Source organism: Mastomys coucha, unplaced genomic scaffold (assembly GCF_008632895.1).
Source record: "Mastomys coucha isolate ucsf_1 unplaced genomic scaffold, UCSF_Mcou_1 pScaffold5, whole genome shotgun sequence".
Lineage (NCBI taxonomy): Eukaryota > Metazoa > Chordata > Mammalia > Rodentia > Muridae > Mastomys > Mastomys coucha.
This window is the reverse complement of record NW_022196911.1, coordinates 100026416-100038776: the sequence shown is the minus strand read 5'-3', so window position 1 is coordinate 100038776 and position 12361 is coordinate 100026416. Positions and strand designations below refer to the sequence as shown.

Below are 12361 nucleotides of genomic sequence, written 5' to 3'. Positions count from 1 at the left end.
AAAAAAAAAATAAAAAAAAATAAAAAAACCCCGAAATTTGGGTTTTATGAGACCCCCAATCCTGTCTCAAAAAAATAAATGAACTGATTAATTAGTTTAGTTTAATAGTTTAGTTAATATAGTTTAATAAAAAGTTTGGGCTATCACTGGGTTTGCCAGCTTTGAACAGAGCTCCAGGCTAGCTAGGGCTACAAATTGTGACCCTGTCTCAAAACTAAAAATCAGAATCCTCCCAAGATGCACTCCAAGCATCGTGGACTGTGGTAACTGATTCAGTTCTCCAGACAAACACTGGATCCCAGTACTATCATCCAAAGACAGTCTCTGCAGGTAAAGTGCAGAACCTTCGTGTAACCGCTAAGTCTAGCCATCCCAAAGTCTAGGCTGACTGGCATGCTGCTAAGTGTCATCTTGGCCAGAGAGAGGGTGGCTTTTATAGAGGATCTTTCAGGGGATGTGGGGCAGAGGAAGAAGTGTGACCCCTGGGAAAGAAATTGGAAAGGGAACACTCATTGCACATGCTCATGGTGTAGCACCTTTTAACCACCCGCCCTAGAACCCACTGTGGTCACATGAGCTCAGCCAGAAGTTGTTTTTCCCAGAATTCTGTGGAGCGCTATCAGTAATAACTGATTTTAAATCTGACAAGGTAGCCCCGAATTCTTACCCCAATGCGTTCTCTTCCTGTCTCCTGCCAGTGTAGTTAGGATAGATGACTGGCTCCAATCACCCGAAAACCCTTTGGGCAGATTGCACAGGGTAACCCTGACCAGTTCATGGTTTAAGTCCCAGCTGAAGTTTCAGTGTGGATCATCTGACTAGTTTTTGTTTAATATCTTGCATTTAATTTGTTTTTGTGGTATTATAGCAAATCACACAGAACTAACTGCAGCGGTGAGCGTTAATACAGAAGCATCTGCCGTAGTGAAGACTGAGTTGTATTACGTTGTATAAAACTTTGCACGCTGTGGCTAGCTTTGCTAGAAGGGCATACTGGGCACGGTGACATTCGGTGGGTGGCACATGCTAATCCTAAGAGAGGAGGCAGAAAGATCTCAGGTTATAAGGCTAGCCTGGGCTACATAGTCAAGCTTTGTATATTCTCTATAAGATGTAATCTACATTCATTTCCAGGTCATCTGTAAAAAGGGAACCACACTTTGGTTAGCTTAAAATAATAGAAATTTTAAGCTATAATAAAAAGAAAACAAGAATGGATAAAAATTGAAAAATACTATTCTCTCCTAGTTCTGAAAGCTGGAAGCTCGCAAAGGTAGCACAGAGCTAGCTGCCTCTGAGGCTCCAGGAGGCATGCCATGAGCAGCCAGCGGGGTGTTGGCAGTCCTACTGCGGTCATCACATGGCATTCTCCTTGTGTCTCCAGTCATGTTGGCTCAGGGCTTATCCTAATGCAGTCTGCAAATACCCTGACTATAAATGCAGTTAGAGTCACACACCCTGGGAGCTAAAAACTGGCAATTTGGGTGTGGGTGGGTGTGGGGGGTCACAGTTCAGCACATAACAACATACTGTGCCTTGATTTTACAAAGTCTTTCTGAAGTTCGTAGCTATTCATCTTTTATTTTTAATTTCTGATTTTGATTGACTTGATTTTAATTGTCCTTTTTTTTCCTCTCATTTATAGCGAAAATGGGCTGGACTTTCTATTGGGCAGGACATAGAAGGTAGGTTTTTTGGTTTTTTTTTTTTTTTTGGTAGCTACATAAAGCTGGTTTTCTGTATTCTCAGTTATTGAGATCTCTATAGTTATCGATTATTGGGCCTTAAATATTCTTCCCTTCAGAGTCCCAGTGACAGCTGTGCGAACAGAGAGGCACTGTGTGCTGTGCAGCCTTTCTTCAGCCTTTCCTCCTTTTCCAGTAAAGTGTGTCCTAGAGTCACTGTGCTTTATCACATCTTTAACCTGGCTGCTGGAGCTGGGATTCAGATCCTCATACTTATGCACTTACGCAGTAAGCGCTTCACTAGCTGAGCCATCTCCATGTCCCCTGATGATTTCATTTTTATCTTTAAAAAAAAAAATTGTAGTTTTTCTTTCTTCATTCACAGAATCTTTTATTTTTAATATTTATTTATTTATTATATGTAAGTACACTGTAGCTGTCTTCAGACGCACCAGAAAAGGGCATCAGATCTCATTATAGATGGTTGTGAGCCACCATGTAGTTGCTGGGAATTGAACTCAGGACCTCTGGAAGAGCAGTCAGTGCTCTTACCCACTGAGCCATCTCTCCAGCCCCATTCACAGAATCTTAATAAATTCATCTGAACATCTTCTCTCTTGAGGAGTTTGCTAAACTCATTGCCCGTCTTGTATGTAGTTCTGAGTTTAATACTCTTGTGTAGTCTTGAGGGGGGCCAGGATATAGCCCACTGAGTCCACCTCGTGTATTGCTTTGCTCTCTATTGCTCTGATAAAGATCATGGCCAAAAGCAATGTGAGGAGGACAGGGTTCATTTGGCTTACGTGCCCTGATGGGAGCCAAGGCCAAAGAAGGTCAAGCAGGGCAGGAAACAGAGCAGAGGCCATGGAGGAAGGCTGCGTAGAAGGGTGTTCTCCATGGCTCGCTAAGCTTGTTGTCTCATACAACCCAGGACCAGCTGCAGTGGTGGCACTGCCCCGAGTGGGCTGGACCCTTTCACATCAATCATTAATCAAGAAAATACCCCCACTGATTTGCTTACAGACCAGTCTAATGGAGGCATTTCCTCAGTTGAGATACCCTCTTCCCAGATTACTCTAGTTTATGTCAAGTTGACAAAAACTAATGGCCCACCTAACATGCATAAATACACAACCCTAGATTGGATCCCCAGATCATAAAAAACAAACAAGAAAAACCCAAACTACAGGGTGGAAAGACGGTTTAGTTAGTGCTCATGAATGCAGGAGACCAGGAGTTCAGATCCCCAGCATCCACATAAATGTCTGGTGGGTACAGTAGCCTACTTACGATCCCAGCATTTGGGAGGCAGATAGTATCCCTAGATCAAGCCGGCTAGGGTATTCTGGTCAGCAGAATCAGTAGCTCCTGCTATAGCAAGACTCTGCCTCAATTATATAAGGTAGAAATCAAAGAAAGACGGTCTCTGCATGTATGTGCATGTCCATGTACCCCCAGACATAACACTGTGCCCAGACACAAATAATTGTGGCACACATGCATACACACCCAAATCAACAACAACAAAAGATTTGTCTAAGGATAGATAACTTAAATTGTGATGTGTGCTTTGTGTGTCTGTGTTTTGTTTTCTATTTCATGGATATTTGGGGAAGACATTTCACAATTGTAATGTTGAAACATTTTGTTATATGTTATTTTATAGTGACTTTGCAAGCAAGTATCTTTCTCATGGTTTTGTAGATAAGATTGTTGGTCTAGGAGCATTCTTTTCAGTTACTATAGAGAAGTTCAATCTTCACTGTAGATAATTTGAAATAGAACAGGAAGTAGAGAGGTGGGTTGGCATGGCCTGGTTCTGTCGTTTTCATATGATCTTTCCTAACTGCCTTTTTTTTTCTCGGCTGCCACACTTCTCAGAGTACTTTATTTATCTGATTCTTTAAACATAATTGATCTTGGGCCTGAGACACAGCTCAGTGGATAAGAGCATTGGCTGCTCTTCCACAGGACTCAGGTTTTGTTCCCAATACCTCTGTAATCCCAGTTCCGGGGTATCTGATACCCTCTTCTGTCCCCCAAAGCCTCTGCATTCACTGATGCCTGGCCATACATAAAGGCAATACCTCCATGTATATTAAACAGTTGGATTGGAAAAATGTATGGGCTGTTAAAGGCTAAGCTCACAACCAGAACATTTATTAAAAAAGGAAAAAGATTGATGTTGCTACCTCTAGTCTTATTTCCAAGCCACTTGTCTGTACCTGGAGTTATAGATTGCCACAGTCTGTTTGTTTGTTTCTCTTATCTTGAGATAGTCTCACTGTACAGCTCTAGCTGGATGGAATTCACTGTGTAGACCAGGCTGGCCTCAAACTCAGAGCTCTTCTTTTGTTTGTCTTCTGAGTGCCGGGATTAAAGTCGTGCACCACCACACCTGTCTGAATTCCAAATCCTTGCTTTACTGTTGCTTGATGCTATTTTACCTTTGGGAGGTGATTTTGCCTAGGCTTTGTCTGTGTTCATCCCTCCCACCTTCCTTTTCTACTTCCCGTTTTCATGGTGATCTGGTACCACTGCCGGGGACTGTGTGGTTGTCCTCGTTGCTATCACAGAGCCACCGTTATCTCTCAGCCCAGTGACTTTGAAGACATTTTCAGATGTAGTAGCTTTAAACTGGATCAAAGGAGATAATATTTGAGAGAAGTTGGTATAAAGTGCCAGCACATTGTTCACCTCTCTCAGAAAAGTAACAGCAAAGGACTAGAAGAGAATCCCAGTGGGAGTGTTTGCCCAGAAACACGCCAATTTACTCTTTTCCCCCTGAGTTGGAGGGAAGGCCAGCACTGAGCTTACCTTCAGTTGGCCCTTTGTTCATTGTGGAAGCAAATAAGAGGGCTGAGAAAAGCCAGAATGAGAATGGAGGCCCTTGGTTTAGACGAGGGCACTTGATAGAGAGGGATGCACAGTTAGAGCTTTCCAGATGAGCCTAAAAGGGTTACCTGGATGGTCTATCTTTAGAAACAGTTTCGCAGGCTTTTGGGGGAATCTGATTCATGTGACTGTGTTTTTAACAGCCACCTTTAAGCCGTTCTTCTCAGTCACATTTTAGGAAACACTGACATAAGTGATTCCCTTAGCTATCTCACCTGAAGCATAGCATAGAGCTGGGGAAGTGGAAGAGTTAGTGCCAATGCGAAGTAGGTCAGCGTGAGGGGCCAGGGTTCCCTGTTTGCAGAGACGAAATCAGCTACCTTGTGAAATATTTAATGAGGCAATGCGTTTGAATGTAGGACAAGTTTCTAATTTCTTTACATTCATTTGTTTAAATAGAAGGGCAAGAGTGTCTTTAAATCTAACTTTTAAAAGATTTATTTTGTGTGTGTGTGTGTGTGTGTGTGTGTGTAAGAGAGAGAATGTGGGTGTGTGTGTGTGTGTGTGTGTGTGTGAGAGAGAGAGAGAGAGAGAGAGAGAGAGAGAGAGAGAGAGTGTCCCTGCATGACTTTGTGATTTTATGTTCATCTACCTGTATGTTAGTGCCTCCAGAGGCCACAGCATTAGATCCCCTGGAACTGGAATTCCAAGCAGTTGTAAGCTGCCCTGTCTAGATGTTAGGAACTGAACCCGGGTTATGTTCCTAATTTCTTGGCTGTCTCTCCAGCCCTTAATTTTAACTTTTAATATAGCTGTTTTCTGTTTGAAAAGGTGTATGTGGTGGTTTGGTTGCCAATGCCCCCCCACAGGTTCATCTGTTCCAGTGCTTGGTCCCCAGCTGGTGGAACTGTTTGGGAAGGACTGACTAAAAGGTGTGGCCTTGTTAGAGAAGGTGTGCCACTTAGGGCTAGCCTTGTGGTTTCAGAAGTCCATGCTACTCCAGTTACCTATCTCTCTGCCTCATGTTTATGGACCAGAGTGTAAACCTTGGTCCTGTCCGGGGCCATACCTGCTCTCCTGCTGGTCATGATGGTCATGGACTCTAATCCTCTGGAACTGCGAGCCTCCAAATTAAATGTTTTCTTCTCTAAGTTATCTTGGCCACGGTGTCTTATTATAGGAACAAAAACGTAACCAAGACAGTGTACTGCAAACCTTCATGGGTTAAAAAATGTATCTTATGGCTGACCATATGTTACAAAACCAGTTTTCTTCTACTAGAAATGGCTTTCTTGTCTAGAGTCAGATCTTTAGAGAGGTGAATCAAGGGGACTTTATGTCTCAAACTGTAAGTGACGTGAGTAGGCTGGGCTAAGGCAGGAGCAGCAGATGTCTGAAGGATACATTGGGGCCTGGCTGCTCATTGGTGTCGGTGTGATGCAGTTGTGCTTTGGAGAAATGGTATTTCAAAACTCTGGAGTGGAAGTCCTGTCTGTGACACTTTATAGGTAAAGGGTCATTTCAGTGTGTCTTCTGGGAGGACCCCCTAGTGTGTCTTCTTTCTGTCTAACAGTGTCATACTTTATTGGACTTAAATTCACCTTCCTTGCCATGTTTTCTGCCTCCCCTATGTTTGAAAGGCCTAAGCATATCCAAAAATGTTGTTTATAACTTAGTTTTTACCTGTAAAACTCACTTAAAATATATTTTATGTATATGAATGTTTTGTCTGCGTGTAAATCTGTGCACTCTGTGGAGCTATTGGCAGAGCCATCTCTCCAACCTTTGTAAAAGTCACCTGAAGTAGTAATACTACTACTACAAAATAATATTTTAAAAATTTAACACTCGCTTTGCTCTTGTGTGGAACCTTCAGCCATTTTGGGACTGGCCATGGTTCTGACCTCTTGGGACACTGTCCATGGTGCTGACCACAGTGCCGGACATCGTAGCAGCTTGGTTTGCTATTTAGGAGCATGACCTTAAACTAAAATGCACTTAATAACGACAGTTTAGTCATGCTATTTTAATTTACTCACTAGTGCTGTCAAATTGAAGGCAGTGCACATATGTATGTATAACACACGTGTGTTTTACTGCCTCGGATTCTTTAATCCACAGAATAGTATCCTAACGTACAAAGCCTTATGAAGTCTATTTCTCATTGACTATTTTAGCTATCTTTACTAAATTAGATCAAGTTTTTATTTTAATAAAATTGCTATGCAGTTTTCCATGTTGTGAGTTTACTGGATTTTGTTCTTCGTTCCTTTACTAATCAGTGTTTTTCAGTGCTCGACCATTGCAGATGATGCTCTAGTTAGTGGGTCTCCCTATAGATTTCTCTTTAGACAAATGTTCAAGAGTGTCTGGGACAGATACCTGTAATGGAATTACTGATCCATTCATTTTCTCAATGTTTCAAATTAGAAGCATTTTACTACATGGAAAGCAATCTCTCTTATTCATAAAAGTTACTAAGCTTTTAACTATGTCCTACAGTTGCTAGGCAACATGACAAGAGGGCAGACTATCAGGGTAGGAGGCAGGAAAATATTCTAAGACTTCAGGCTCTAACTTGAATTATTCTTTCATCTTTAGTATATCTTCTAGCCCTGACTGGGTCTCTGTTATTTTGTTTTTGAAATATTTAAAATGCCTTTGCCCCATTTAAGATGCCAAACGAAAAGTATAAAAATGTGATTTACACAAGCAGACTTACTCAAAGAATTGCAGGAAGTCTTTGTGCCCAAATCAAGTGGCTATAATCTGTGAAGTAAGTGTAGAGGAGCTTGGAGTTTTCCTGATCACCGAGACTTACCTACCTAATCCAGTCTTCTTGATGACGCACATGACACAGTTGAAAGCACAGAGAGATTGAATGATTTATTTAGGTTCCAGAAGGAACTGTTGGTACAGACTAAGAATTCCGCTGAAGAGAACATCTTTATAAACCGCTGAAATCTCAGACATTAATAATCATGAGTCATTTGAAAGCCACACAGTGGCTTTTTTGTTTCAGTTTTTATTTGACCAGTGTAATTTGTGAATGGACCATACCCCTTGTCCAAAGTGAATTTTCAAAATCCGTATTTTGTATGTTTTTAAGAATTACTTTTTGAAGCTGGAGCGATGGCTCAGCACTCAAGAGCTTTTATTGCTCTTGCAGAGGACCTGAGTTTGGTTCCCAGAACACACTTCTGGCCACTAACCACTGCCTCGGACCCCAACTCTGGGGAATCTGATACCACCGGCCTCTGAGGGCATGTACGCGTGTGCGCGCACGCACACACACACACACACACACACACACACACACACGTGAGAAAATAAATCTTAAAGAGTTTGGTTTTCTTCTTTGACGATTTTATACATGTGTATAATAAATTTTAGTCATGCTTGCCCTCCTGTTGTTCTCTCATGCCCCCCCCTCACAGTTCCCCAGCAGCTCTTCTGCTTTTATGTCTTGTGTGTATATGTGTATGTGCGTGTGCGAGTGCGCGTGTGCCCTGAGTTTATTTAGGCCTGTTTGAATGAGTATGGGTGGGAAGGTATTTACTGAAGGAGCATGGGCAATTTATCCATGGCTATACCACTGAAGAGAATGACACTCTTTCCCCAGATATCAACTGTCCATAGTCCCTCCAGGAAGGGGCGTGGCCCCGTGTACCCTTCCCTCTTCCATGATGAAAAGCTGATAGGTTCAATCTTACCCAGCCCTTATGTGGATAACGGATGGATGTGTTAACATCGATTTGGCTGTAGAGATTGAGCTCAGGTTGTGAGACCTAGCAGTGACCACCCGCTAGCCCCACTAAGCCATCCTGCTAGCCCAGATGTTCTTCTGCCGTGTCCCTCTATATCCTCTGGCTCTTTCATTCTTTGCACTCTGTCTTCTGGAGGGAGAGTCCTAAAGACCGTCTTATGTTTAGCTTTGAGTATGTGTGTGGGTGTGTACGTGTAAGAGAAGGTGCCAGTGGAGAAGCATTGGATCCCCTGGAGCTGGGTTACAGATAGTTGTGAATGACCCAATATGGGGTAGGGACTTGAACTGGAGTCCTCTGGAAAAGCAGATAGCTTAGCCCCCTTTCCAGCACCTTTATCACCCATCTTATGAGTACTATAGAAACACCATGTATTTAGGGACTGGAAGCTAGTCAATTGCAAGGATGGTTAAAGACCTTTTCTTGGGGGTTTGGTCAGTGGTCTAGAGTACTATATGTCAATAGTTTATAAATTTCAGTCATGAGCTCTATAGGAGACCTTATAACTTTTAAAACATGTGAGAACATGTTGAAATACCTTTTAGATTTTAAAAAGTTACTCTTGTTTTTTATTCATTTTATGTGTATGGGTGTTCTGCTTGCATGTATGTCTGTGTGCCTGGTGCTCATGGAAGCTGGAAGAGGCTATCAGAGCCTCTGGAACTGGAGTCTCATGGTTGTGAACCACCATGTGGGTTCTGGGAATTGAACCTAGGTCCTTTTAGAAGAGCAACAAGTGCTCCTAATCACTAAGCTATCTCCCCAGTCCGTCTTTTGGATTTTAGTGGATTTTATCCATAAACTTTCTAATTTTTTGTTCATGCTTAGCTGATTTTTTTTTCATTTTTAAGAAGAAACTCTTCCTTTAGAGTGTTTTCCACAATTGTAGAATATCAAAATTTCATATTTTAACTCATTAACTTGTATAATTACTCTACCAAGCATACTTAGCACTAATAGATTAGAATGAGCATGACTAGCCTATGGTATGTAGCAGCCCCAGAGTCTGGGACCCTGCAGACTTGGACAAGGCACAGCTGAGTCAGCTCAGTGGCATGTAACTCTGTTGTTAGGTGCTAATCACGAGACACAAGTGCATATATACATTAGCCCTGCTTCAGGGCAGGTGGGCTCATCACGAGACACAAGTGCATATATACATTAGCCCTGCGTCAGGGCAGGTGGGCTCCTACCTGCTGGGCATGATCAAGTTGCCCTGTTAGGGAAAGTCAAATGTAAAAGTGCCCTTTGCTTTCCTGGGTGCTTTTTCACTCCTCCTGGTGCTCCCAGGATTGTAGGTTCCAGTGTGACATGTTTTGCTTTGAAAGTTTCTTTAGAAACCAGCCTTTATTAACACGTACAAGCTGATTTTTAAAAATCAGCCCTTTTTCCCCCCTGAAAATGCATCTATACAATTATGTATCATTGAGAAATTTTCTTTTAATACCCATTTCTATCAATATGATATATAAACTTTGTATTGTACAGCTAATCATTGGGGGCTGAATAGTTATTATATAATATAAAATTATGTGTAGTATTTTAATATTTAAGGTTATGATATTATAGCCTAAAAAGCTAGTTTAAAACTCTTCCCAAGGCTTAAGTAGGAATTTTCTTACTCAGTGCTTTATATATGCTTGTCTTGTGTGTTGTAGTCAATGGCTACAGCTCCTGGATACAGTGGGTGCTCAGTAAACACACTTGCAGTGTTACAAAGAAGCATAAGTTAGAGCTTGCTCTAACCCCTGGAAACACTGTTTCTCAGGTGCCCCTACCCTGCTTTTTACTTCCTCTTACTGGCCTTCTTAGGGGAAGGAATCTGCCCACTTCTCTCATGGTAGTAAATTCTTAGATTATTCAAAATCGTCTTTGGTAACCACATACTGTGTCAAAACCACTGAGGCCGCCCATGTTGTCATCTTGTCCTCTGTTAAATCATGAGGACGGGGTGCAGGCACCGTGAAGAGGGGTGTGATTTTTTTGTTTTCATTACCATGGACCGAGATGAGGGGGTCAAAGATGAGGAAGAATATCATTTAATATTTTCTCCTTAACACAAGTAAGTAAGTAAATCTCTGACTATTAATTTTTTTTAAGTTTATGCTTACGTGTTGCTCCAGGGAAGCCCACACAGAGCTCAGTTTTGGTCAAGTATTGCTCTATTGCCTCATACTGAATTCTTTGTAACTAGAAACGTAAGTCTTGGTGTCTCTGTGACTCCTCCTAGTTGCCTTCTATTCGTTTGACAAAGCCAAGCAGTGCATTGGCACAATGACCATCGAGATCGACTTCCTGCAGAAAAAGAACATCGACTCCAACCCTTACGACACCGACAAGATGGCAGCCGAGTTCATCCAGCAGTTCAACAACCAGGCCTTCTCGGTGGGACAGCAGGTGAGCACTCCTCCCCTCTGTAGGCAACCAAACGCTGATGTCCAGGACACTGCTTTGGAAGAGCTAAGAGAGGGAGCTTTTCATAGGAAAAGTTCTACACAAATTGAAGGAGTGAGTTTGCTGAACCTGTAGGAGTCTTTACAAAAGCCTTTCACACAGCCTTAGGAGGCCAGAGAGATGGCTTAGCAGTTAAGATTGCTGGCTGCTCGTCTGCACTCACATGGGGCAACTCACAACTGCCGGTACCTCCAGCTTCAGATCCAGAGCTCTCTTCTGGCCGGCCTCCAAGGGTAGCTGCACGTGGCACACATACACATGTACATGAACATTTTTCAAAAAGTTTTTGAAATTGTGTTAAGATGTCCTATAGTGTCACAGCAGATTTTTCTCCCTGCAAATGTGGGAACATGGTAGAGATACATAGTGTAAAATGGTTTGTTTTTTCTCATGGTGGGACATGAGATTTGTTTCTGGGAAGTCTTCCTATGTCACTAGTATGTTTTTGTAGAAAAGCAGAACCTGTGGCTCGGGCAATAGCTCAGAAGTCAGTAAAGTGCCGCCTGAGCAAGCATGAAGACCGAGTTTGACACCCAGCACCCAGGCAAAAAGCCAGGAGTGGTGGGATGTTCGTGCTTGTAGTTCTACTACCGGAAGGCAGAGACAGGAGCCCTTGAGGCCCCTGGCCAGCTGGTATAGCCCAAACTGGTGAGCTCCGGGTTCAGTGAGAAACCCTCGCTCAAAAACAGGGGGCCTGGGGGAATAGTGTGGAAAGCAATGGAGGAACAATACTTGAGGTTCATCTCTGGCTGGCTTCTACACACATGTTGCATGCACACCTGTATACACGTGGGCATACACACACATAGTAGGTCTCAACTTTTGGTGGGGAGGTGGTCTTCTAGAGATTTTTAAGAAAATTAAGTATATATAACATCAAGGCCATCATAGAGTCTCTGAAGCTTAGTGTCACTGGAAACGCTCACCAGCCAGTGTTCACCAGCACTGCTTCTTTTTACACTTCAGTTTCTATCAGATGATTAATATCCTAGGAAAAACATTCTATTAAACATAAAGTATGCTTAGCTGGTAGAGTGCCTCCCAGCATGCATGAAGCCCAGGCTCTGCCACTAGCCCTAGCACCAAAGAAAACCAGGAATGGTCTATAATCCCAGCACCGGGGCAGTAGAGGCAGGACGATCAGTTCAAGGTTGTCCATCCTCAGTTACAAAGGAAGGCTGAGATCAACCAGGGTTACACCAGACCTTGTCTCAAAAGAGTTAAAAAGAAAGTATGAAGCCATACATTGTCTGTATAGGCACCCTGACTGCCAGAGCAGATGTCAGCATCTGGCTGTCCCCAGTAAAGCTATTTGCAAAAATGGGCTACCACCCCCTTTTTTACCAATGCAGTTTTTTTGTCTTAGAAAGTGATTTTATTTTTAAGTAGAAACATTTAATTTTTTGCCTTCTAATCTCTAAAATGGTAAATCTCAGTAGATGTATTCCATCTAAGCTCTTTGGGTCCTCAAAAGTTTAAAAGTACATAGCAGGATCCTGGGAGCGTGGCGTCTGGTGTTGCCGCGCGCCCCGCACCGCCATGGCTAAGGTTGTGTCTATCCTGCCCTGAAGCCCGGAGGAAAGCTGGGAGGGAGGAAGAGCGGCAGTGGACGGCAAGAGCCAT

The 12361-nt window shown here is 42.7% G+C and overlaps 1 protein-coding gene across 1 annotated transcript in view; it reads left to right on the top strand.

Annotated features, from left to right (window-relative positions):
* The window catches only part of Nsf (N-ethylmaleimide sensitive factor, vesicle fusing ATPase), a 139905-nt gene that overhangs the window by 27169 nt on the left and 100375 nt on the right, over window positions 1-12361 (top strand). Inside the window, exons 4-5 of the mRNA XM_031354552.1 lie at window positions 1646-1685; window positions 10515-10681. Coding sequence (XP_031210412.1) covers window positions 1646-1685; window positions 10515-10681 — 207 coding nt within the window. The remainder of the gene's footprint in view (window positions 1-1645; window positions 1686-10514; window positions 10682-12361) is intronic.